Source organism: Onychomys torridus, chromosome 17, assembly GCF_903995425.1.
Source record: "Onychomys torridus chromosome 17, mOncTor1.1, whole genome shotgun sequence".
Taxonomy (NCBI): Eukaryota; Metazoa; Chordata; class Mammalia; order Rodentia; family Cricetidae; genus Onychomys; species Onychomys torridus.
In genome coordinates this window covers 12995626-13018251 of record NC_050459.1, presented here as the reverse complement: position 1 = coordinate 13018251, position 22626 = coordinate 12995626, and the positions used below count along the sequence as shown (strand labels likewise).

Sequence of the window (22626 nt, the reverse complement as noted above, 5' to 3'; positions counted from 1 at the left end):
ATTCTGTGGGGAAAACATTAGGATGGTGGGTTGTGGCATTATGTGCATGGTGCCCTTTTAATGCATTTGTGTTGATTATGAATATTGCAAAAGCCTTGGGGATAACAAAGGCATTGTTAGGTGTTATTTGCAACATTTTTCAAAGGAACTTTCAGTGAAAGGGTGATTATCCCTTGAATTTATTGGTACATTTTAAGCATCTCTTCTCCCTAGATTGCTCTGAAATTCACCAGTGTGACTTGGAATTGCATGCCTGCAGATGGAAGGGAACACTCTACACACACCCTTACATTAAAGTAGAAAAATAGCTCCAAACAAAACTCACTTCAGAGACACCATTGTAGTAGACAGTCCCATCTTAGAACACCCCCCCAAAAAAAAAATTTACTTAAGACTTAAAACTCAGTTACATCACTGATGTTGCCCATTTGAAAGAGAAGAGATTAAATTTTACCTTGGCTAAAAATGCCACTTAAAATACCAAGGAAAGTTTCCTGATCACAGCCAAGGAAAACAAGACATCAATTCCCATAAATTCACTTGGTGTTTACTTAACGTGTGACTCTGTCTTTTAGTTCCATGCAGTGGCAATTTCACTCAGAGGAGAGGGACAATTCTGTCCCCAGGCTACCCTGAGCCATATGGCAACAACTTGAACTGCGTGTGGAAGATCATCGTAACGGAGGGCTCAGGGATCCAGGTAGGGCCTCAGACCAGGGCCACTGAGGAAGCTTGGCTGGTGTCCCCCAGCTTTCCATTTCAGCCTCTTCCTCCCCTCATTCCCCTCATCTCTTCTTTCCTTCCTCCCTCTCTCCCTATCTCTCTTCTTTCCTTTTCTTCTTCACTTACTCTTCTTTCCTCTTTATTTATTTAAATATTTAAAAAATGTTATTTATTTATCTATTTGAGTTATCTTGAGTTAGGATTCAGCATAATGAATTTCATTCTGGCTTTTTCACACACACTTTGCCTTCATTCACCCCCTTGCTTCACTGACCCCCTCTGGCACTCTCTCCTTCCTCCCTCTTGTCCCCCATCCTTCACTCTCCCCTGTGGTGATATTTTATTTGTACTGAAATGTGATTTTATTTGTATATTAATAAAGTTGCCTTGGGGTCAGAGCAAGCCATAGCAGAAGCTGGGCGGTGGTGGTGGTACATGCCTTTAATCCCAGCACTTGGGAGGCAGAGCTAGGCGGATCTCTGTGTGTTCAAGGATACAGCCAGCATGGTGACACATGCCTTTAATCTCAATACCAACCATAGAAGACCTGGAGGTCTGTATAGACAGACAGTGACTAGTTTACAACCAATGAGAAGGCAGAACAGAAAGTCTATATAAAAGACAGGACATAGGAAGTAGGTCTCTTCCTGAGAGGAAAGACAGAGCAGCAGTGAAGGGTAAGGTTTTCAGCTCTCAGCTATTGCTTTGACCTCTTGGCTTTTAACTCTGCAATTGTCTCTGTGTTTTTTATTTAACATCTACACTCCCCACCCCTCCCTCTGGTCCCCTCTTCCTGCACTCTTCCCTCCCTCCCTCTGGTCCCCCCTCCTTCACTCTCCCCACCCCTCCTTCTGGTCCCCTCTTCCCCACTCTACTCCTTTGCACCTGTCCAATCATGTTCCATATTTGCAATAAAATGTATGTTTATTTACTTATTTTTATTAAGAATTCTTTATGCATTTTTATTTACTTATTTTTAAGGCCTTATTTTTATTATTTTTAATTGGGAAGGATGCATGTGTGCAATGCCTGAGTAGGCCAGAAGGGGCCCTTGAAATCTCAGGCGCTTGAGTTGCAAAAGGTTGTGTCATGGGTGCTGGAAACAAAGCTCAAGTCCTCTGGCAGAGCAGTCAGTGCTCTTAACGACTGAGCCATCTCTCCAGCTCAATAACTAATTTTTAGAATAAGGGTTATGGGAGGTACTATTTATAGAAATTTTCCCATGTCCTGTCATAGATTAGTTCCTTTCTTTCATATATATACTCCCACTGGCCTGTCCTATCACCGTTGACACCCTCTTCCAATATGACCCCCCCCATCTTCTTGTCCTCTTCATCTACTGCATAACCCCCTGAGCCAAGTTATTTTTATGTGTTTATCTTAGGAAAAGCTCATGAGTTTAGATTAGTTTGATCAAAACAAAACCCAGTAACCCTGCTTTGTGACTCGGTAGATTCAAGTGATCAGCTTCGCCACAGAACAGAACTGGGACTCGCTGGAGATCCATGACGGAGGAGACATGACGGCCCCAAGACTGGGCAGCTTCTCAGGTAGGGAAGTGGCTGTGCTTCACTTTGTCTCTGCTTTGGAGCCAGAACCATAGCCAAAGGGGGTACAGAAAACAGTCTGTGGACAGTGCCCCACAGCTTTTCTTTCCCCATAATGGCTGCCAGTGGGGAAGGTCCAAGAGAGAGGTGGCAAGGGGGTCCTGTGCAGGTGGCCATCTGAAGGAGCCAGGCAACTCAGCAATTAGCAGTATGGATTGTGAGGCTGGCCATGGATAGGGACACCACTGACAGGCACGTGAAAGGGGACAAGAATGAGAAGAGGCTTGCCCAAGGGTAGGAAACCTGGAAATGGCCCTGTGTAATGTGCCTCACTGGGGCTCATAATCTGTCATTCTCCACTGTGACAGAATGGTGACAAATCATACACCCAAGCCCAGACATCCCCAGCTCACAAAGACAGGGTCCTGGAGCTATGGTCATGGGCAGTGCAAACCGTCCTTATACTTCCAGTTTCACATGTGTTGAGTCACCTTCCCCAGGCCTTGTCCTCTCAGAGAACCACTGACAGCATCACTTTCTACCTCCACCTTGTCACCATGGTCCCTAAAGCTGATATCATCTGTGCACTATAGTCCAACCCACTTGTATGTGTTATGTGAGCTCATCTAGACTAAGACCTAAATTTCATAGATAGAGTTGTCTAGTGTGACACAATAAATATCACATGAGAGTTTTTTTTTCAACTGAAATGTTCTTTTTCTGTTGATTTTTTTTTTAATTGTGTAAATAAGAAATGGAGGAAGGATGGGGCTTTCACAGTGCTGGCCACAAGACCGATTGTGTCTTTAAATGATGGAGAGATTGTGTCTATGGCTGTCAGCAAAGTAAAATGTTTCTGCATGGCCAAACACACAGGTGCTGGATGGTAAAGTACCAAATACTTCCTGTCACTCATCACCCATTGCTTATCTCTGTCTGTACTTGGCTATTTACACTTTGGGAATTTTACACACAGTGGCCCATCACCAAACAAGTTTGGTCTGGAATTTCTCCACAGAGGAAACTTGAGTTCCTTAGCCAGGTATCTCTTTTCACTGTCCTATTTACTATGACATTTACAGACACGTTTATGTAATTGACAGAGTTGGCGAATGAAGTAGAAATCCCCTGCCATTAAAAACAACAGTAAGCCCACAATTTAACATCTACATGGAGAATCCCAAATCAATTTTATGACGTTTGTTTATCTAAGCAGGAAGTGCCAGGAGATTATGGCTGTTCTGGGGAGCAGGGATAGCAGTACTTCTGTAAGATGTGGAAAGGATTAGTGAAATGTAGTCACACTGGGAAGTGGAGGTGTGCTCCCACACACTGGGGGGGTGGAGGTGTGTTCCGACACGCTAGGGGGTAGAGGTTTGCTCCCACACACTGAGGTGAAGTTGTACTCCCACACACTGGAGGTTGAAGGTGTGCTCCCACACTTTGGAGGAGTGGAGGTTGCTCCTACACATTGGAGGGGTGCTAAAGGTGTACTCCCACACACTGGAGGTTTGGAGTTGTGCTCCCATAATGAGAACTATGCTCTTACCTCCACTTCTGCTTCACTTAATGATTCCAAAGAAAGGAACCAGTCCTGTTCCCTAAGCACATTGCACAGAGGTACTTGGGATTTTTGTTTTTTAGTTAACAAAAGGAAAATGTCTTTAAAGTTATTTGTCACTGGGCTGGAGAGGTGGCTCGGCAGGTTTGAATCTCAACACACAATTCACAAAAATCTTTAACTTCATTTTCAGGGATAAGATGACCTCTTTTGTCATCCATAGGCACCAGCCATGCACATAGTACACAGACAAAACACCTATATACATAAAGGAAACATAAAATAATTTAATTTAAAAATTTGTTTGCCATAGTTACTGCAGCAGCACAGTACTGATACCTATTGCCTGGAGTTGGTTGGAGGCAGAGCTGACACTTGACAGACCCCATCAGACACGAGTGGGGAGCTAGAATCTCAGGCCACCTATAATATTGAAAATGAGCTGTAAATCAAGGGTTCTGAAGACCCCTCAATGCTGATGGGCCTCGAGAGTAGTTCATGGTGCTCCAGAAGCACACACGCATGATGTAACTTGTGTTGAATAGAACACAAGTTCAAATGGAGACACTTGGAGTATGAGTATGAGAAGAATCCCAGGCATTGGAATTTTGTTCCTGAAAATGTGTCACTTTCTAGGCACACTGATATGTGCTACCCCTCTGTGATGCTCGCCTGAGCTGTGACGTACAGATTTTCAGGACGTTTTTAATTACATAGTCATGAATGACTGTATTATTGGCTGCAAAACAGAGCTTAATATCTTGCCCTTTTTATCTAAGACCACTGGAAGTGGGGCTAGTATCTCATGGGTCAAGCTCCAACCCTTAGCCACTCGACTGATATCCCCAGTATGGCCAGCCTCATCCAGAGTTTCCATGGCATAATCCTAACTGTGGTTACCCCGAAGTCAGTGGTCCATCAACCCTTCCATGAATTACCAGAATATTGAGAGAACTGGAAGATGTCCAGGGATTAGAGGTAGCCTGGATATGTGACACTACTGTCTACCAACCATATGATCTGAATTTAAACTATGACTTTTCTAAGTTTTCAGATATATAAGGAATGAAAAAATATTGAGACAATTAAATACTGAGAAAACACAGGTGAAAAGGCAAGCATGTGTCTTGTAATCTTTTCCCCTTTTCTTATATACTTGATGTTAATTACAATATCTTCTGATCCATGCTGGCTGAAGCAACTGCTTTGAGACAGGGGGATGATGCAGTTATCTAAACTTGAAGCATCCTTGAAGTCCTAGTTGAGACCCAGCTTATATTCTTTCCTAAAATGTAAATAGGGATATTAACAAACCAGGTCTCTGGGCTTGTATCAAGAAATGCCTCTTTTAAAAATAACTGGGCATTTGTAGTTCATTGCAGCCAGATGCAGCTTGTTGCTTTCAAATTAATTAGTAGGAAATGAAAATTAGCAAACATTTTCAATGACGAATATCAAACTAAAGTGAATATGAGGTTGGGGAGGTGGCTCAGTTGGTAAAATACTTGCCCTGTAAGCATGAGGGACTGAGTTCAGTCTCTAGTCTCCAACTCATGTAAGCAGTCACTGTGGCTATGCCCACTTACAATCAGTGCAGGGAAGATGGCAACAGGGTATCTGAAGTTTACTGGTAGCCAATGGGGCTGAATCAGTGAGCACCAGATCCAGTGAGAGACCCTGCCTCAAAAATACAGTGTGGTGGGTGATAAAGGAAAGGACCTGGCATAGACGCAGTATTGAACACACACTAACTTAAAGCTAAGTAAACAAATCTCAAATACTATCAAATTAAAAAAGTATTCTGGAAGACACAAGTCTAATTAAAATAACCCTCATGACATGGAACAAGCTTGCTTTATGTAATAGTTTTTCTAAGCAATTAAGAACGATTAACAAAAATCCTCTACATTTAATTTAAATACAGAACCTTTATATTACATTATTGATTATTTCATTAAAGCATATACTGCTATGTGGGCCAACATGTATAGAACACTGTGTAGGGTTGGCTTTCAGGAGTGGCTGCATCTTAGGACATCCTGGGGATGCTTGCCACAAGTGTGACTTATAGCTTTCTAAAGCATTTACAAGCTACAACCAATTACTCACCAGACTCATGGCAGCAGACAGTCATCACTACCACCTACACATCCTGCAAGGATGCATGGGCCAATGTATGTCCGCCAACCTGGGATATTTTAGACCCATCTTATAAACATCAAGCATCCACTTGCATGAATAATTAAAAACAATAATCAAAATGGCTCTGGAATATTGTGTGCAACACAATGTTGTGTGTCATGTCATATGCAAGAGAAGGAGGTGCACTCAAGTGCCACTACCACGCAACTGTGTTTGGAAGCTTGGGTAACTTTTCTACTCACTAGCTCCCAAAGGGAGGGGAACCCCCTTGTGATGGATCAGGCTCTCACTTTGACAGACTTGAGAATCTGATGATAAGATGACTAGTGAAAGGCAGGTCTTTAAAACTGAAGTATCAACTCTTCTCGTTCCTTCGTCCTTGAATAGACTAGACAGGCTCTGTCTGTCTTCCCTCTTTCTTCTGTTTAAGATTGGCTATCCCAGGTATACCCTTGTTTTCACCTCACATTATATGGTTAAATCACCTTGAGTTCATATGTACAATTCTTTTGCTGTCTTTTCATTTTCTCTCTGATTTTCTCTCTGTTGAGAGAGAAGTTGATTAGTGATTGCTCAATCACAACAAATGCACCAACAATGCAACTTCTGTCTTTTAATCACCCTAAGCATTATCAAGCTAAATCCCATTCTCAACCTTAAAGCAGTGGTTCTCAACTGTGGGTCATGACCCCTTGGGGGTGTTGAGTGACCCTTTTACAGAGGTTGCCTATGGCAATCCATCAGAAAACACAGGTGTTTACATTACAATTTACAATAGTAGCAAAATTACAGCTATGAAGTAGCAACAAAAATAACTTTATGGTTGGGGGTCACCATAACATGAGGAACTGTATTAAAGGGTTGCAGAGGTAGGAAGGTTGAGAACCACTACCTAAAAGGAAGCAAGGCTGGGATATATGTAGAATGTATGTGTTATAAATAATGTACATAATATGTATATTAATACAAGATGTGTATTGTATATAACATACATGCATATACAACATGTGATTAAGCATTTTGTATATAATGAGTGAAATTGATGTCTGTGAAATTCAAAGTCTAATTAGATGAATGAATATCTCCCCCACTCTGTAGATCCTGAGTGATACATGGAAAAGTGTGATGAACACAAAGGGCATTCTTGGTATAGTAATAATAATAATAATAATAATAATAATAATAATAAAAATAACAGATTGTAACTGGAGTCTCATATGCTGAATTGATAGACAAAGTGTGCATGACACTGGGGCACCCCACAAATACATACTCACTACAAAGTAACAAAGCAGCAGAGTGGTGCTCATGTTAGACTTCCCTTCTTAGTGCTAGATGGGACCGGGAATTGGCAACCTCAGAGCCTGCTCTGAGAAAAACAAATCAAGGCTTGGCTAACTGCCCTGTGGTCAGTGCTACTCTGTACCTGTTCTCCCAAAGCTGGCCATCACATGCTGCCAAGGCACTGCCATCAGCTCTCACAAGCCTGTGCTGCCAGTGCCCAAGTACCACACAAAACAGCCAGTAGCCAAGCTGAACCAGGAAGAGGAGCACAGCATCATACCACTATTCTTGCCCCAGATCCATAGCCTGAATAGTGAACAGTGTTGAATGAAAGTCCAAAGATAGTCCATGAAACCTAGCTTGTTTTTATTTTTTTCTAAAATTTCAAGAAAAAAGACGAAAAACAAGGGCAAAGGACTTGCAGCCTCAATGCTGTTTGTGATGATGGCTTCTGTGCTTTGCTGTCAGAGCCCTTGCTGGAAGAGGGTTGACACTCACCTGAAGCCCAGAACTCCTTGTGCTGTGGTATCTATATTCTCCAGATTTTGAGGAGAAGCTCTGTGGTTTAGTTACTAGTTATGCAGTGAGGACCATACAGGTTAATACTGCTATGACATCTACATGTATATGCACTATGGACATAGAAATAACTATGTCATATGTCTAGAATGATAGCTGATTCCTTAGAGCATCTTTAAACTACAACAATTTTTCTATTCAGCTAGAAATCATGCCAGCTCTCTTAGAAAAATAACTTTTAAATAGGATATAATCCTTTATCATTGTAGACATGTATAAAATTCTCAATAAAAAACGTAAGTTATATGAAGAAAAATGCTATCTCAGACCAAAGTTTGGATTTTTTAAGAACACAATCAATATTTAAGGATTTTGTTCCTGTGATCCTTTAAAGTTTTTATAAAGCAGATTCTAAAATATTTTAACTATTGGATAAAAATAAATAAGAATGAGATGTCATAAGAAGTACATATTTCAAAACAAAATGATTGACATCCTTAATAAATTCAGTGCTTTGGTTTTTTCATTTCTGCTTGGGTAGAAATATGTATGTAGATCTTTTTTAGTGAGCCATTGAAAAATCACTTTTGGAAGCAGGTGGGTTATAAATTATAAATGAGTAAAATAGAGCAGAATTCATGCAGACTTGTATCTGCCAGTTGGTATTAAAGGAAAGCAAATATCAGTATACTGAGAGTACACTCTGCAGGGACAATAATAAAATTTCGCGGCTTCCTTTGTCATGTGTCATTCTATCTGGGTCACAGTAAAACAATGTGATCAGAAATATTCTGCCTATGGCAACATTTTAAAAAAAATCTCTTGGTTGGTTGCATTTTGCATAGAGAGGATAAGCCCCTGATATTAGACTACCCTGAGAAAACCCAAAGTTAACTCCAGTGAATGGCAGGTGCAGGGCAGTCTGTCCAGAGGTGGCTGGGTGATGAGGGGCTCACCATATGTAGCCCTCCTGAAGCATAGGACAGACAGTTGTTAGATTTGATGACTGACATATTTTTAATCTGAAAAAGACATGTGAATTCACAAACCAGTGCCATATCCACAACTCATTAGCTGTGTAAAAGACTTACCATGATCTTCATGTTGTAGAATCAAAATGCACTCACGTTTTTGTAGATGACATGGGGTGATGGAGTTAACCAGTCCCAGAGCCTGAGCCAGAAGTGGCTTTCTTCGTCTACTGTACAATTGAAAAATCAAATAATGCTTATGTGCAAGTTACTAAGCTGGGAGCTAAGAACTCTGGGATAACTTAGGTAAGATGGATATAGGACACCCAGGCTGTGCAAAGTGAATTCCTATGTTTAAGTATGGGAGAAAAAAAAAAGATGTGTCACTATTAACACAGTAGCCTAGTGTGATTCCAGTAGCAAGGGTTAGGTTGGACTATGGGGATGACTGCTGGACATTGTCTTGACTTGGTAATTGATGTGGGCAACACCATTTCACTGGCCAGTCCCTGGCCTATATAAGATTAGAGAAAGCAGAAGTAAACAAGGATCCATGATTTTTTTTAATGTGTTTTGTTTCTTTTCTTTCTTGACTGTGGACATGATATATTGAATTCCTATGTTAACTTTCCCAAAATTTTGGGCTATATTCTGGACATATAAGCCCCATAAACCCTTCCTAGCCTTCATTGTCTCTTATCAGGGTATTTTATTGCAGTAACAGAAATGCAACAAGAACAGGTAGAAAGCAAAGAAGAGTGTTTTATTTTAGGATCAGTCATTATTTAAGCAGACGCTATCAACAGACACCATGAGATTTCCCCCAAATGTCAGATGAAATCAGACCATGCAATGAAAAATCGGAAAATGAAGCTGTTAGATCCACAGAAAACATCATTCCTCTTGATATGCCAGCCAGATAACAAGTATGCAAGACAAAAGATGGCATACATCATGGGAATTCCATGAAATAAGGCACGGTGCATCCTTTTAGCCAATGTCTTCTTTTGTGGATTTTAGAAGCAGTCTGAAACTGAACAATGAGCAAAGCAGTTAACACCCTCCACCTCCATGGTTCTCTGATATCTCTGTCCCTCTCTGAGGCCTTGGGGTACCTACCCTACTGGAGGCCTATTCCAACACTTTCCTTTGCTGAAGATGAACCAGGAAAATGTATTACCCAAAAAGGACATACCAACAGACAATTCCTCCACAGCTAGTCAGAGTTAAACAACTATCATGTATCAATCTGTTTAGATTTATCATCTGTCTGTCTATCCATCTATCTTTTTCTCTTTACTCTACAAATTCAGAGTCAAGCAGCAAAGGGCTGTTTCTGCAAGCATTCTGTAAGAGACTTTTCCTCACACATCCTTAGTGGTCTTATTGTAGATTTTTACTATTGGTTTATCCTAAAGAACTCCCACCTCCTGAATTCAACTCCCTTTGTCTTCTAGGGAAAAATGATGGAGGCACAAACCCCAGATCTCAAAGAGGCAACCTAACTTCCTGAAGTCTAACACACACACACACACACACACACACACACACACACACACACACACACGGACACACACACACAGACACACACACGGACACACACACGGACACACACGGACAAGTGGATATGGGTTTCTCTTTTTCTTACTATTCACCTTCTAGAACATTTTAAATAATATAATTTTGGTCTCAGTTGGCCAATGGATGTACATTATTGGATAAAACACTTGTTCAAATGATTGGTGAATTTCTGGAAAGCTAATGATAGATTATAGATGGCAGCCCAAGATTAGCATGAAGGTTTTACTCTACTCTCTACTCTTAGCATTATCAGAAGCTCATGTGAGCTTGCCCAAGGAAATGTCTATCCCTGATACCAACTATCTCATTCATTCACATCTTTTCCAACCTTACCACAGGAGACAGCCAGTTCTAGACCAGCAGGTGTCCCAGCCTCTGTAAATCTCTTAGCCTTTGTCTTCCAAACCCTCAGCTTCTAAAACCAGAGATGCTGGGGTGGGTCTCAGTGTGGGAAAGGATGAGGGCAGATCAATAGGAAGGCTGTGGAGCTTCCTGACATGACTTTTACAGAAAAATAAAACTAGTGGAAGATCTCAGAATAATAACAGTGGCTTAGTGCACCAGCAGAGGCTAAATTAAGGGGCGAAGGAATTGAAGGTGGTACCAGTATTCACTGTTTAGAATTACTAGATCTCACAGTCCTAAGGAGCTTGGGGAGGAGTACATGTGAGACAAGAGCTCTACAGTTTAAGACTCTTTTCTAGCCTGAGGTAATCCCAATACTAACTATAGTCCTTCTCAGTCTACAGAATTCATTATTCATGTTCTCCAAAGTGGACCTAGATTTTACTAAAAAATGTAACATACAGGATTTCTCTAGCCTGGGGGTATACAAAATAAATGCATAGAGAGAGGAAACTGTGTGGAGACAGACTAATGACTGTAGGTAATCTAGGCCAGACTGAAGGCAAGGGGATTGACTGTGTGCAATCTGGAGGAAGTAGCAAGAGGTCCAAGAGCCCTCTAAGGCAGCAGTTCCCAATCTCTGGGTGGTGACCACCAGAAAACACATAATTCTGATGGTCTTAGAAACCCCCATACATAAATTTATTTTGGTTGCTACTTCATGACTGTAATTTTGCTACTAAGAGGTGTCTTGGTTCCTATGTGTTTTCTGATGGTTGCAACCTATAGGTTGAGAACCACTGTGTAGATGTAACAGTCATTTTTAAATAAGAAACACAGAGCCAAATGCCGAGTTAAAAGCCCAAGAGGTCAGAGCAGTAGCTAAGAGCTAAAAACCCTTCTTACCCTTCACTGCCGCTGATGTCCTTCCCCTCAGCAAGATACCAACTTCCTGTGTATCTGTCTTTTTATTGACTTTCTGTTCTGCCTTCTCATTGGTTGTAGACCTAACCACATGACCTCCTCGTCACTGCCTGTCTATACAGACCTCCAGGTCTTTATGGTTGGTATTAAGATTAAAGGCGTGTGTCTCCATGCTGGCTGTATCCTTGAACACACAGAGATCTGTCTGTCATGATCTGGATTAAAGGTGTGCCCCACCACCACCACCACCTGGCTTCTGCTATGGATTGCTATTAGCTCTGACCCCCAGGCAACTTTATTTATTTAACATACAAATAAAATCACATTTCAGTACAAATAAAATATCACCATACCGCTGTTTAAAGGTGTCTTGCAAGATGGAATGACTGGGCAAGCAATGGTCAGCTCCAGCACTCAGATTAAACACAGATGATCAGACAAGCTCTAGGCACTTGGAAGCCTGGGATATGGTGTTCTGTGTTCGGCATGTGGAATGCCTGCCTGTTTCATGTTAAAGCTGCTCTTCTCCCCCCCCCTCCCCTGTACAGGGACCACAGTGCCTGCACTGCTGAACAGCACTTCTAACCAGCTCTGCCTGCACTTCCAGTCAGACATCAGTGTTGCTGCTGCTGGTTTTCACCTGGAATACAAAAGTAAGATAAACTGCTGCTTCTATCTGACTCCAGGACCATCCTTCCTAAAGGAACCAAAGCTACATGTGTTAAACAATGAAATGTTGCTGTTGTGAAACTCATCTAATACTTATATGAAATTGAGTTTTACTAAGCATAGGCTACATGAAGGGTATTCTCTACAAACTATAGACTACTGAGCAAATGCTGAAGTTGGTATCTGGAATAATGTGATGAACTGGCTGTGTTTTCAGGCTCTTTGCCTTAGGAAACACAGCCAGCCATTTGTGACAAGACTGACTTTATGTGTGACAAAAGATACTCACAGTCACATCCCAAAATATAGAGTATGGTCATCTCAACAGATAAGGCCATGGGGCTTTCCTTACAGACTCTCAAAGGTGTTAAAACAAGAACTAGTGAGAGCAGGCATTTCAGAGCCCATGTTTATGTGTTATTCATTTTAATTGGAAAGAGACACCACAGAAGAGAGGTGAATTGTTATAAAAAGCAGATGTGAGGCTGCATTAATGGTCTAATAAATAGGACAACAAAGGTCAAATCCACAAGCCCACTGCAGTGGTGGATACTGCTGGTAAACTTCATGAAAGTAAAGCATGAATTTTCCAGGGAAAGCGAGGTTTATTTGGGACTTGTTTTCAGGCTCTGAAATGGCTTGATGTTGGCATTATCTCCTTTAATAAGCAGTTGCAAGTGAGCAAATACGTGGGTTAGCGTCAATAAGTGATTTTTAAAATTGAGATAAACAGTTTGCTGGAGTGTAATGCATGTGTTTTCAAAAGGCCACATTCCAGCTGATGATAAATATTCATCACCAGCCACCAACCACAGGCCCTGTTCATAGTCTGCCTGAGCCCCCCACTTATTACAGGCATTTGCATTCAAGTGTGTTCCAATTTATGTGAATAGGACTACTCTAGTGACTGTAAAGTGATCCTGTGAATGTTATTTATGTAGAATACTTCTGGAAAATTCTGCTACTTTGATACATTCTGCGAAGATTCCACAAATAACAGTTGCAACCCTTATTTATGACTGTGTTAACCAATCCATTAATATTTTTGCCCTGTTGGAACTCACCATTGTTCTTAGGCCTTGAGAAACTGTCTTATAGTTTCTGGCTTTTCCTTCTCTTTTTGGGGAAGGAGACTTTGGTAACACAATTACCCTGTGATTATTGGGGATAATTATCTACTTTGCACACACACTGTAGCTCTATTGTCTCCATCTCACAATGTTCTTAGTCAGTATGAGTCTGTAAAGGAGAGACTAATGTTCTTCCATCTCCCATGGAAATGCAGCCTCTTCAAGAACCTTGTGCAAGAATCCAAGACCATAATTAAGTAATGTGTTTGCTTTTCATTGGACCAAACATGATGTTACATTTGGACTTGGGCTACGCCAGGTGGCTGTCTTTGTGGCTGTTTTGAAAACTCACATCATTTGTGCACTAAAGGGAATTCAGCCCATTGCTCTTATTTTTCCTACCTGTTATAAATGGGTATTATATTCATTGAGTTAGCCTTACTACTCTGAAGACTGTTGACCTAAGTTGCCAATTATCTCTAATATTTTAATACATTGATATATTTAGGCATGCACTCTAAAATGTATTATTTCCAAATCTCTGTAAAAGTCTCTAGATTCATGTTTTTAGTAAAATGTGCATCTGTAAGTTTAAAAGAAGAAAGCAGCTTCTAGAGCATATGCCGAGCAATCTTCTTGAGGTGCTGTCTGTCCTCAGGCAGTGCTGTATTTTTGAGGTGAAAAAATAAAAGCAGAAAACCTGTCACCGCAATAATGACCGAGTATGAAGAGGCACAGCAAGGATTTTGCCAGGAATACTGTTTACTAAGCTCCTCGGGCCAGGAGCTCCAACTGCCACTGGGAAGGGATGTCACAGATGTCCCTATTTAGTAATGTTCACACCACACACAAGCCCAAGTCTAAAGTGAGGAAGACCAAGAAGCCTGTTGAGACTGAAACATGAGCCACAGTACCTGCTACATACCTGCCTCCAGATAGGACTCCTCAGTCCTTGTGTGAATGAAGACCAAGCCTTATCAATCCAAAGGGACACTACAGAATTCTTAAACTCAAACCACTTGCCTCTGAAGGGGTGGCACATTTTATTCCAAGAGTGCATGGTTTGACATGCATGATCCAGAACATCTGAGTGTGTGTAACATAGGGAGCACATGCACATGGACCTTCAGCATCTCTGAGGATTGAGTCTCTAAGAGTGAAGAATCTGGGAGCCATAAGGCATTTCATTCCTGCTTTTCTTCAAAGTGATGCACGGGGGGCTTCTGTATTACCCCACCATGGAGAGCCTGTGTTGGGAAGGTCAGAACTCCTGTTTTTGTCCCTGAGACACTGGAGACTTGGACCAAGCCTTGAGCGGTTTGCTTGGGTGAAACCAACCTGTTTCCCCAGGCTCTACCTCTCCTGTGTCTGTAGCAGACAGTGTCTGTCCCTCCTGTCCCCTTGAGGGAGTGTGTCCATCAGAATTGAGGTCACCAAGGTATCTCAGTGTTGCTATTGCTCCAGAAAAGTTTTTGTTTTATACTTCAACTTTTGATTGTTAAAATAAAAGGAGTGTTTTCTTTTTCAGATTTGTACAGCTCAAATGGATGGGATTTCCAAATTGTTCTCAGTCAAGGGGTATTTTTGATTTAGATATTTTAAAATTGCTGGGGTTCTTTTTTGGGGCGCGCACATGTGTGTGCGTGTGTGCGTATGTGTGTGTGTGTGTGTGTGTGTGTGTGTGTGTGTGTGTGTGTGTTTAACTATACTTGGGAGTTTTAAGTGCTTAAATTGCTCTAGGTCAAAAAAGTTAAGGCTTCCAGGGAAGCTTTAAAATTTTGCAAATGATCTTAAACTTTTTGAAGTAAAGTAATAGGCCTTTTAGCAGGATGGTATCATAATTGAATATTGGCAAATTGACAACCTGGGTTAACTCTGACGGTCTCATATTAGTAATACTCATGAGCACCCCAATGTCATGGTGAGCCTGATTAAGTACCCATGAAATGGGAGCTTGGACAAGAATCTCACTGTATGCCAGCACACTAGAGAGTCCTTTGTGTCCCCCATGGTGAGTTCTGCACCCCTTCTCCACAGAAAGGCTATCAATAAGCATCTGCTCACAGTCTGGTAAACTGACTTTATGCCTGCCCATCTCACCTGTCAGAGGTTTATCTCTATTTAATCATTCACTGGTTTATAAGGTTTTCTGTAACAATTGTTACTACCCAAAATTTCCCTACAACCTTCTCTTAGTCTTCCTCTATTTCTACCAGAAATGCTTTCCTGAATCTCAGTCAGTCATTATGCCTCCGCCTCCCGAGTGCTGGGATTAAAAGCATGCACCACCACCACCCAGCCTCCATTGTATCTTAACTGCTTTGAGGAACTTGGCATCTTTTAAGTAATGTAAATTCTGGCTTCTTCCTCACATCCCAGAGAATTTTGGAGAAGCTTCTAAGAACGTGAGATCTACCAGATAATCATAGGCTTTTGATACTTTTTGTGTGTGTTACATGCAGCCCAAAGAATTGCTGACAAGTTAAAGGTTTGTTCCTATCTGTGATCTTTGGACATTTAAAAAACATGCAGTTCAATGCAAAAAGACCATCTAAACCAGTTCCACAGTTGCTCTTCTGGGCAAAGGGACTGGAATTTTCCACACTGTCCCGCCCTATGCTTTGAGAATCTCAGGTCTCAGCAGATTTGAAAAGAGCAAGAGGCAGGATAGATTTTAAGAAACTGAGCCCTCCTCCTCAACATCTGTGGACAGACACCTGCTGGCCCAGACATAGTTCCTTATATTCTTGCTAAGGTGGACCCTGACTAATGCTTACAGAAACTTTCAGCTCCAGGATAAAATCTGCTCCCCTCTCCTCTGCTCTTGCCTCAGAGCTTGCCCACACAAGGAGGTGGCTCTCTGGACACCAACAGCTGAACAGGTTCTTGTGACTCATCAGACACCAACTTTTATTTGACCATTTTTATTTGACCTCTACAGAACATGCTCCATTCCTTCTTCCACCTCTCCTAGGAGATGGTGACTACCCCGGCCTTACCATTCTTCCCCTTATTGTACGTACTCACCTCTATCACCTGTTATGTGCACACATCTTCATTGTCTGCCATTGTTATTTCAGCTCCATAGAGAGTGGCAGGACAGATATGTCCCCTATTTCTGTCACATTTAGGTTCCTGAACCTCTTCATTGGCTACTGACTCTGTCAGCATCTTGAAATCATACAAGTTTCTGGGATGAAGAATGATATATACTTCAGGCTGAAATAAAAGTAAAAACATGAACAGACACATGCCACAACACCTTCTTTTTTAAAAATCTGTAGAACTCAGTGAATGGCATTGACTCCTGGTTTGTTTTCATATAAGTTATTATCACATAATAATGTCCAGTTGTGGTAAATGCTTCAAAAGACATCAAAAGAGACACTTTGGTAAGATTTTGTTCCTAATATTCTATTTTAAATGAAATCTCACATAATTATTTTAAAATGCAAGTGAGTTTGGGGGTTTACACATGTAGGAACTGCTATGGGTCTCCTGTTAGTGTACAGAGGGCATGGAGTATCTGAAACTTTATTTAACAAGGGTTTACCTATTCTTGGGGGTCTCTCAGTATGGTGGTTAATCTTGGTTGTCAACTTTGTGATATCCATAATTGCTTGGACCATGGACCTTTGGGTATGTCTGTGAGGATTTATTGTAATGAATTAATTGAGGTGGGTAGATGACACCATTCACTGTTGATGACATCATTCCTCAAGTTAGAATCTTCTACTGCATAAAAATAAGGAAGGGAGCTGAGTCCTTTTGGATCTCCCCAACACAACCTCTCCATGCTTCATGTCCTTTTTTTTAAACTATCCCAATATTGAATGCATCAATCCAATGACACCTCGTAAGTCTGAGAGAAGAAGGGCAGAGCCCACTTTTGAGATTCTCAGCTTTTGGATAGTTGACTTATGAGCTATTTGAGTGCAGACCATTATATATTTACCTTAGTTTGGGCCTTTGAGCTTCTTGAATGCAAGTGTTTATTCCTCTGATATTTAGGAAGCTGCCAGCTGTTACATCTCCAGATTCCCACCCCTTTTCTCATCTCTTTTCCTTCAGGAATCTTCCTAATGTAAATTTAGGATCACTGTGTTGTATGTTGAATTATATCTTAGACTCTGGTCATTTTTCATGTTCTCTTTTTATTCCTGCCTTAGTGAGTTTATGGTTTGTTTTCAGACTCCCCAGTATTTCCTTCTCTTCCGTCCAGCCTTTCACACTTGTCCCTCCAGTGAGCTTTCCCGATCATTTATTCTATTTTTCAGTCCTGGAATTCAGCCCATCCTTTGCTTACCTGATCATGTGTAACTCTTCATTCACATACTCTTGAAGGTGATTAATGTTCATGTGACAGCTTTTAAAGTGCCTGTCTAGTAACTAATATTTGGGCCAGCCATTTCTTTCTCTGTCGTATGTGGTTGGGCCTTAAGATTTTAAAAATAACCACTTCCCCCTCATCTTGAGTCCATCTACAATGGAGAGGATTCTAGCCAAGTGTGGCAGTGTAATGTTCTGGGAAGTTCTAGAACCTCCTCTGGGACACATCCTCTGTGCTTGTGCAAATAGTGAAAAAAAGTGTTTTACTTGTCACTCAGACTTTTCTCCTGTCTTTCTCCCACACTGTCCATCCTGGTGCTTGGCCCAGCCATGTTTGTAGCTAATATTTCCAGTGTCTACCATGTCGTGCCTGTTCCTGTCACATTTAGATACAAGGAAAACAGAAACCAGTCATTGTGTCAGACACCCCAGAAGTCAGAACATTGATGTTTGGTCCTTTATTTTAATTCCCAGCCAGAAGCCAGGCTTCTGAAGTCTTCTTCCACTGATGATGCCCTGGGGAGGTGGGGGTGTCTGGTAGGTCGCACCACACATTTTCCCACAAACTGAAGTGTGGTAGCTTCATGATTGCCTGAGATGCAAGGACCTCAAGTCTGATTCTGGATACCATAAACAAGAAATCAGTTCACGTCGGATGTTTTGGTGGTATCTTTAAAGAGAGCAGAGGTCGAAGCTTCCTACTTTGATTACTCCCAGATCTAACATATTATTCAAATAGCATCAATTAGCTGGGGGTGATTGACACTTGTGATCCCAGCCCTCAGAGTTGGAGGTAAAGAGAAGGACCAGGAGTCCAAGATCTTTTCTTTGCTACATAGTGAATTTGAGGCCAGCCAGGGATACATAAGACCCTGTCTCAAAAGCAATAGTAAATAAATTAATTAACTGAAAATTTGGGTATATTCATAAACATCATTCAAAATGCAAAGTAGCTTTAAAACCCAATAATTCTATTTCATTACTCTCCTACCAACTTCTTAGTTGTTTAATTAACAAGCTTGTCTTGAATGTGCATAGCCTAAGTTTTGAAGTTGTGTTAAGAATCAAAACTTTCTTTAATAGGCTCATCAAATTTTGAGTATTTTCAGAATCCAGTGTGCTATTATTATAATACATATGTTCTTAACCAAATGTCATTCATCACCATACTCTTAGTAGTATAGATGCTTGCATCCTAAGCAGGAACGAGCTACCATCAGGTTTCCTCACATCTCTAAAACAATAAATATTACATATGAACACAGACACGGTCAAATTTGTAGGCTTTTTTAAAGATTTATTTATTTATTGTGAACACAATGTTCTGTCTACATGCCAGAAGAGGGCATTAGATCAATTATGGCTGTGAGCCACCATGTGGTTGCTGGGAATTGAACTCAGGTCCTCTGGATGAGCAGCCAGTGCTCTTGAGCCTCTGAGCCAACTCTCGAGCCCCAAGTTTGTAGTTTAAGTACTCAGTATCACAATTTGAGGGTACAAAGCCTCACTATAAGTCATGGGCCAGGAACTCATCTTTAGGGCAAGTGTGTACAGCTGTGTTGGCCTCAGGGAAGCTTTCCCGGGTGGCTGGAGATAAGCAGGTACATTGGACACATCTAGCAAGGCTCTAATGACTCTGTGTGGTTGCTTTGAGGAGCTGTCCCCAAGGCCTGAGCATACTTAGCCCCTGTTTGGTGGCTCTGGAGGAATGTTTAGGAGGTATGTCCTTGCTGAAGGAGGTATGTCACTGGGGTAGAGCTTTGGAGTTTCAAAAGACTCTTGCTATTCCAGTTTGATGTCTCTGCTTGATTCTTTTCCTCTTTGCCTCTGGAAACGTGAGCTCTCAGTTGCTGCTGCTGCGGTGGTGCCTGCCATGTCTGCCTGCTGCCATGCTTGACTTCCCCATGTGATTGTGATGGACTCTGATCCCTTCAAAACCATAAATCCAAATAAACCCTTCCTTCTATTACTGGCTTTGGTCACAGTGTTTTATCACAGCGATAGAAAAGTGACTAGTGCAATGTGCTAACCAAAAAGCTAATAAATAAAAGCATCAGGCATGTCAGACACTGTAAGACACTAATACAAAATAAATGTATTAGAATTCTGGATAGATTTTTGCAAGAAGATATTATTTTAATGAATTACCTTACTTCTCTCTGTGTCGCTGCCTGACCAATGGGTCTACTGAGTAGTGGGGATTTCAGTCAAATATAAATGTCTCATAGTTGCTTACTTTTACTTAAATAGATGGAGAAGACTTGTGAATATAGTTTCATTCTGTTTACATTAAGCCCATTTCTCAAATGCCTACACTGTATTTGATTTTGTTCCCCCCTATTAATATAACACACTCTGGAACCCTCAACAAAAACTTATTACAGCTGTGGTTTCAGACAAAGCCTGGGCCTCTTGTTCAGAATCCCTGACATTGCAGTAAGTGTACACGTGGGTAGATTTATTTTTGTGTAATTGAGGAAAAGTTCAAGTGTGGTGTTTGACATTTAACAACCCTAGCCGAGTCTAATGGTCTCACTGTTCTGAACCAGCTGTCGCTCTAGTAAGCTTAAGTGGAGCAATTCCGGAATTTGTGATGGATATAGCTCCGTGGCAAAGACAGCTGGCGAGGCTGGATTTTTAGCAGTCCTCCCCTTTCGTGCAAGGCTGTGACAAATTTAACCAGCATGCCTACCTAGTGGCCCTGTGGAAAGTAGGATGCTTCCTTTTCTGCTATAAGTAGGGACATGTTCAAAGGTATGTCTTTGCAGCTGCAAAGGTGTTTATTTTGGTTCATTTGTTAAAGTATTGTTTGTCACTAAAAAAACACCTGGTTTCATAACATTGGCTCTTTAATCATAAAACACAGAAGTGAATTATCTAGCTGGAAAAGTAATGACGGAGATTCTTTAGGCCAAATTTATCACCTCTTTATCTCCTATTAAATGACAAATGTGGACTACTCTGCACCTGGTAGTGTGTTTCATGACAAATGTGTGCTAATTGTTTACATTAATGTTGGTCACTGTGACACAGCATCACAGGCTGGAGCTCAGACAACCTAATTATAATTCTTACAATCCTGGAGCTGGAATTCCAAGGTTAAGGCATTGGTAGAGTCTTCTCCTGTTGAAGACCCACATGTTGGGTTTACAGGTTCTGTGCAGGGCACTTACTCTGCATTTCCTTCCTACAATATCATTCATTACAGGATCAATGTCATTATTACCCAACTCTAGTCCCCTTCTAAAGGGCCCACTTTTAAATCACATTGGAAGTTAAAATGTCAGCATGTGAGTGGGATAGACACTTGTCCCATAATAATAGGGAACAAGAGGTAGAGGAGGAGAAGAAAGTGGAGGAAGAGGAGACTATATGCTTTCCCATAGGTTCTTGGTCTGAAACTGAGGCAGTTGATGGAGCATCAACTGTAAATTCAACATGAAAGTAGGGCTTGGTGACTCATTATTTACGGCAACTTGGCTTTGGGTGTAGACAAACACTGTCTGGATAAATCACTAACCAAGGTTCTACAGATGAGGCTGTTGGGCTAACCAGTGCTTCCTGAGTGCTGTGCAGAGCTTGTCCTCCCTGTGCTGTTTATGATGTTGCACAAACCACACATGTCCTGAGATCAAGCAAACCTTAGAAACTCAGGGTTGAATAAGGTGGAAAATGACCTGTCTGTGAAGCATTACTCTATGTCATTAAAATGCTAAGCCTCTAAACCTGTAAATTGGCCTTAATTAAATGGGTTTTTTAATTTTTTTTATAAGAGTTGACATGGTCATGGTGTCTCTTCACAGCAATAGAAACCCTAAGTAAGATAGAGATATCACTGATTATCAGCAAAAGTTCTATTTTAGGATGCACATAGCTGACATAGATTATATAATTTTTCAACAGGTGTGATAATGTGTACCTGACATCCCAGCATTTGGGAGGCTGAGATAAGAGGAGTGAGAGTTCCAGTGATTGAAACTGCCTCAAAATAAAACATATAATCAACTAATAAATTAGAATTCATATCTCCTTGTATTGTACAGAAGAACTGCTCTTTAATTACAGATGTTCTACTCTTTACAAAAGTGTTACATCCCACAAGCTTTTGTCAACTGGATATATTGTCGATCTAAAATGCATGCAATACCTATGACCTAGTACCAGTTGCCCATCCTTCTGATTTACTAGCAGCTAGAGGCTGTGCAGCTTTACAAAAATTGTGCTACCTTGTATCACCAGCCCTGGGAAAAAAATAAAAAAGAAAAGTTCACAGTGTGGTTCCTACTCAATGCACATTGGTTACCACCTCATAAAACTGTCACTTTGTTGAAACATTGTCAACAGAGACCATTTGTATTTATAGCATAGCAACATTGACATTGTCTTTTTTCTTTTCTTTTTTTTGGGGGGGGTGTTGAGACAGAGTTTCTCTTTGTAGTTTTGGTGCCTGTCCTGGATCTTGCTCTATATCCCAGGCTGGCCTTGAACTCACAGAGATCTGCCTGATTCTGCCTCACAATTGCTGGGATCAAAGGTGTGCACCACCACCACTACCACCACCACCACCACCAACAACAACAACACATGGCTGATATTTTCTTTCTTTCTTTTTTTTCAAAATTAAAAGATAGCTTTTTGTGTCCACATAGTGTAATGATGATCTACTCACATATTGATATGATGTGTGCATGCATAAATGTTTATGTTTTAGTTAGCTTTAATTCTCAATTTGACATAGCATAGGGTCATCTGAGAGGAAAACGTCTGTTAAGTAATTGCCTAGGTCAGATTGTCCTGTGGAAAAGTCCGTGGGGCTTGTCTGGGTTGTTGATTGGTGTTGGATGGCCCAGTCTACTGTGGGCAGCACCATTCCCTGGGCAGGTGGTCCTGGACTCTACAAGAATGCTAGGCGAGCATGAGCCCATATGAACCTGAAGCGGCACTTCACCATGGTTTCTGCT

At 41.2% G+C, this 22626-nt stretch overlaps 1 protein-coding gene across 1 annotated transcript in view; it reads left to right on the top strand.

The window, feature by feature from the left end:
- The window catches only part of Csmd1 (CUB and Sushi multiple domains 1), a 600818-nt gene that overhangs the window by 429724 nt on the left and 148468 nt on the right, over positions 1 to 22626 (top strand). Inside the window, exons 30-32 of the mRNA XM_036209300.1 lie at positions 576 to 700; positions 2177 to 2273; positions 12146 to 12250. Coding sequence (XP_036065193.1) covers positions 576 to 700; positions 2177 to 2273; positions 12146 to 12250 — 327 coding nt within the window. The remainder of the gene's footprint in view (positions 1 to 575; positions 701 to 2176; positions 2274 to 12145; positions 12251 to 22626) is intronic.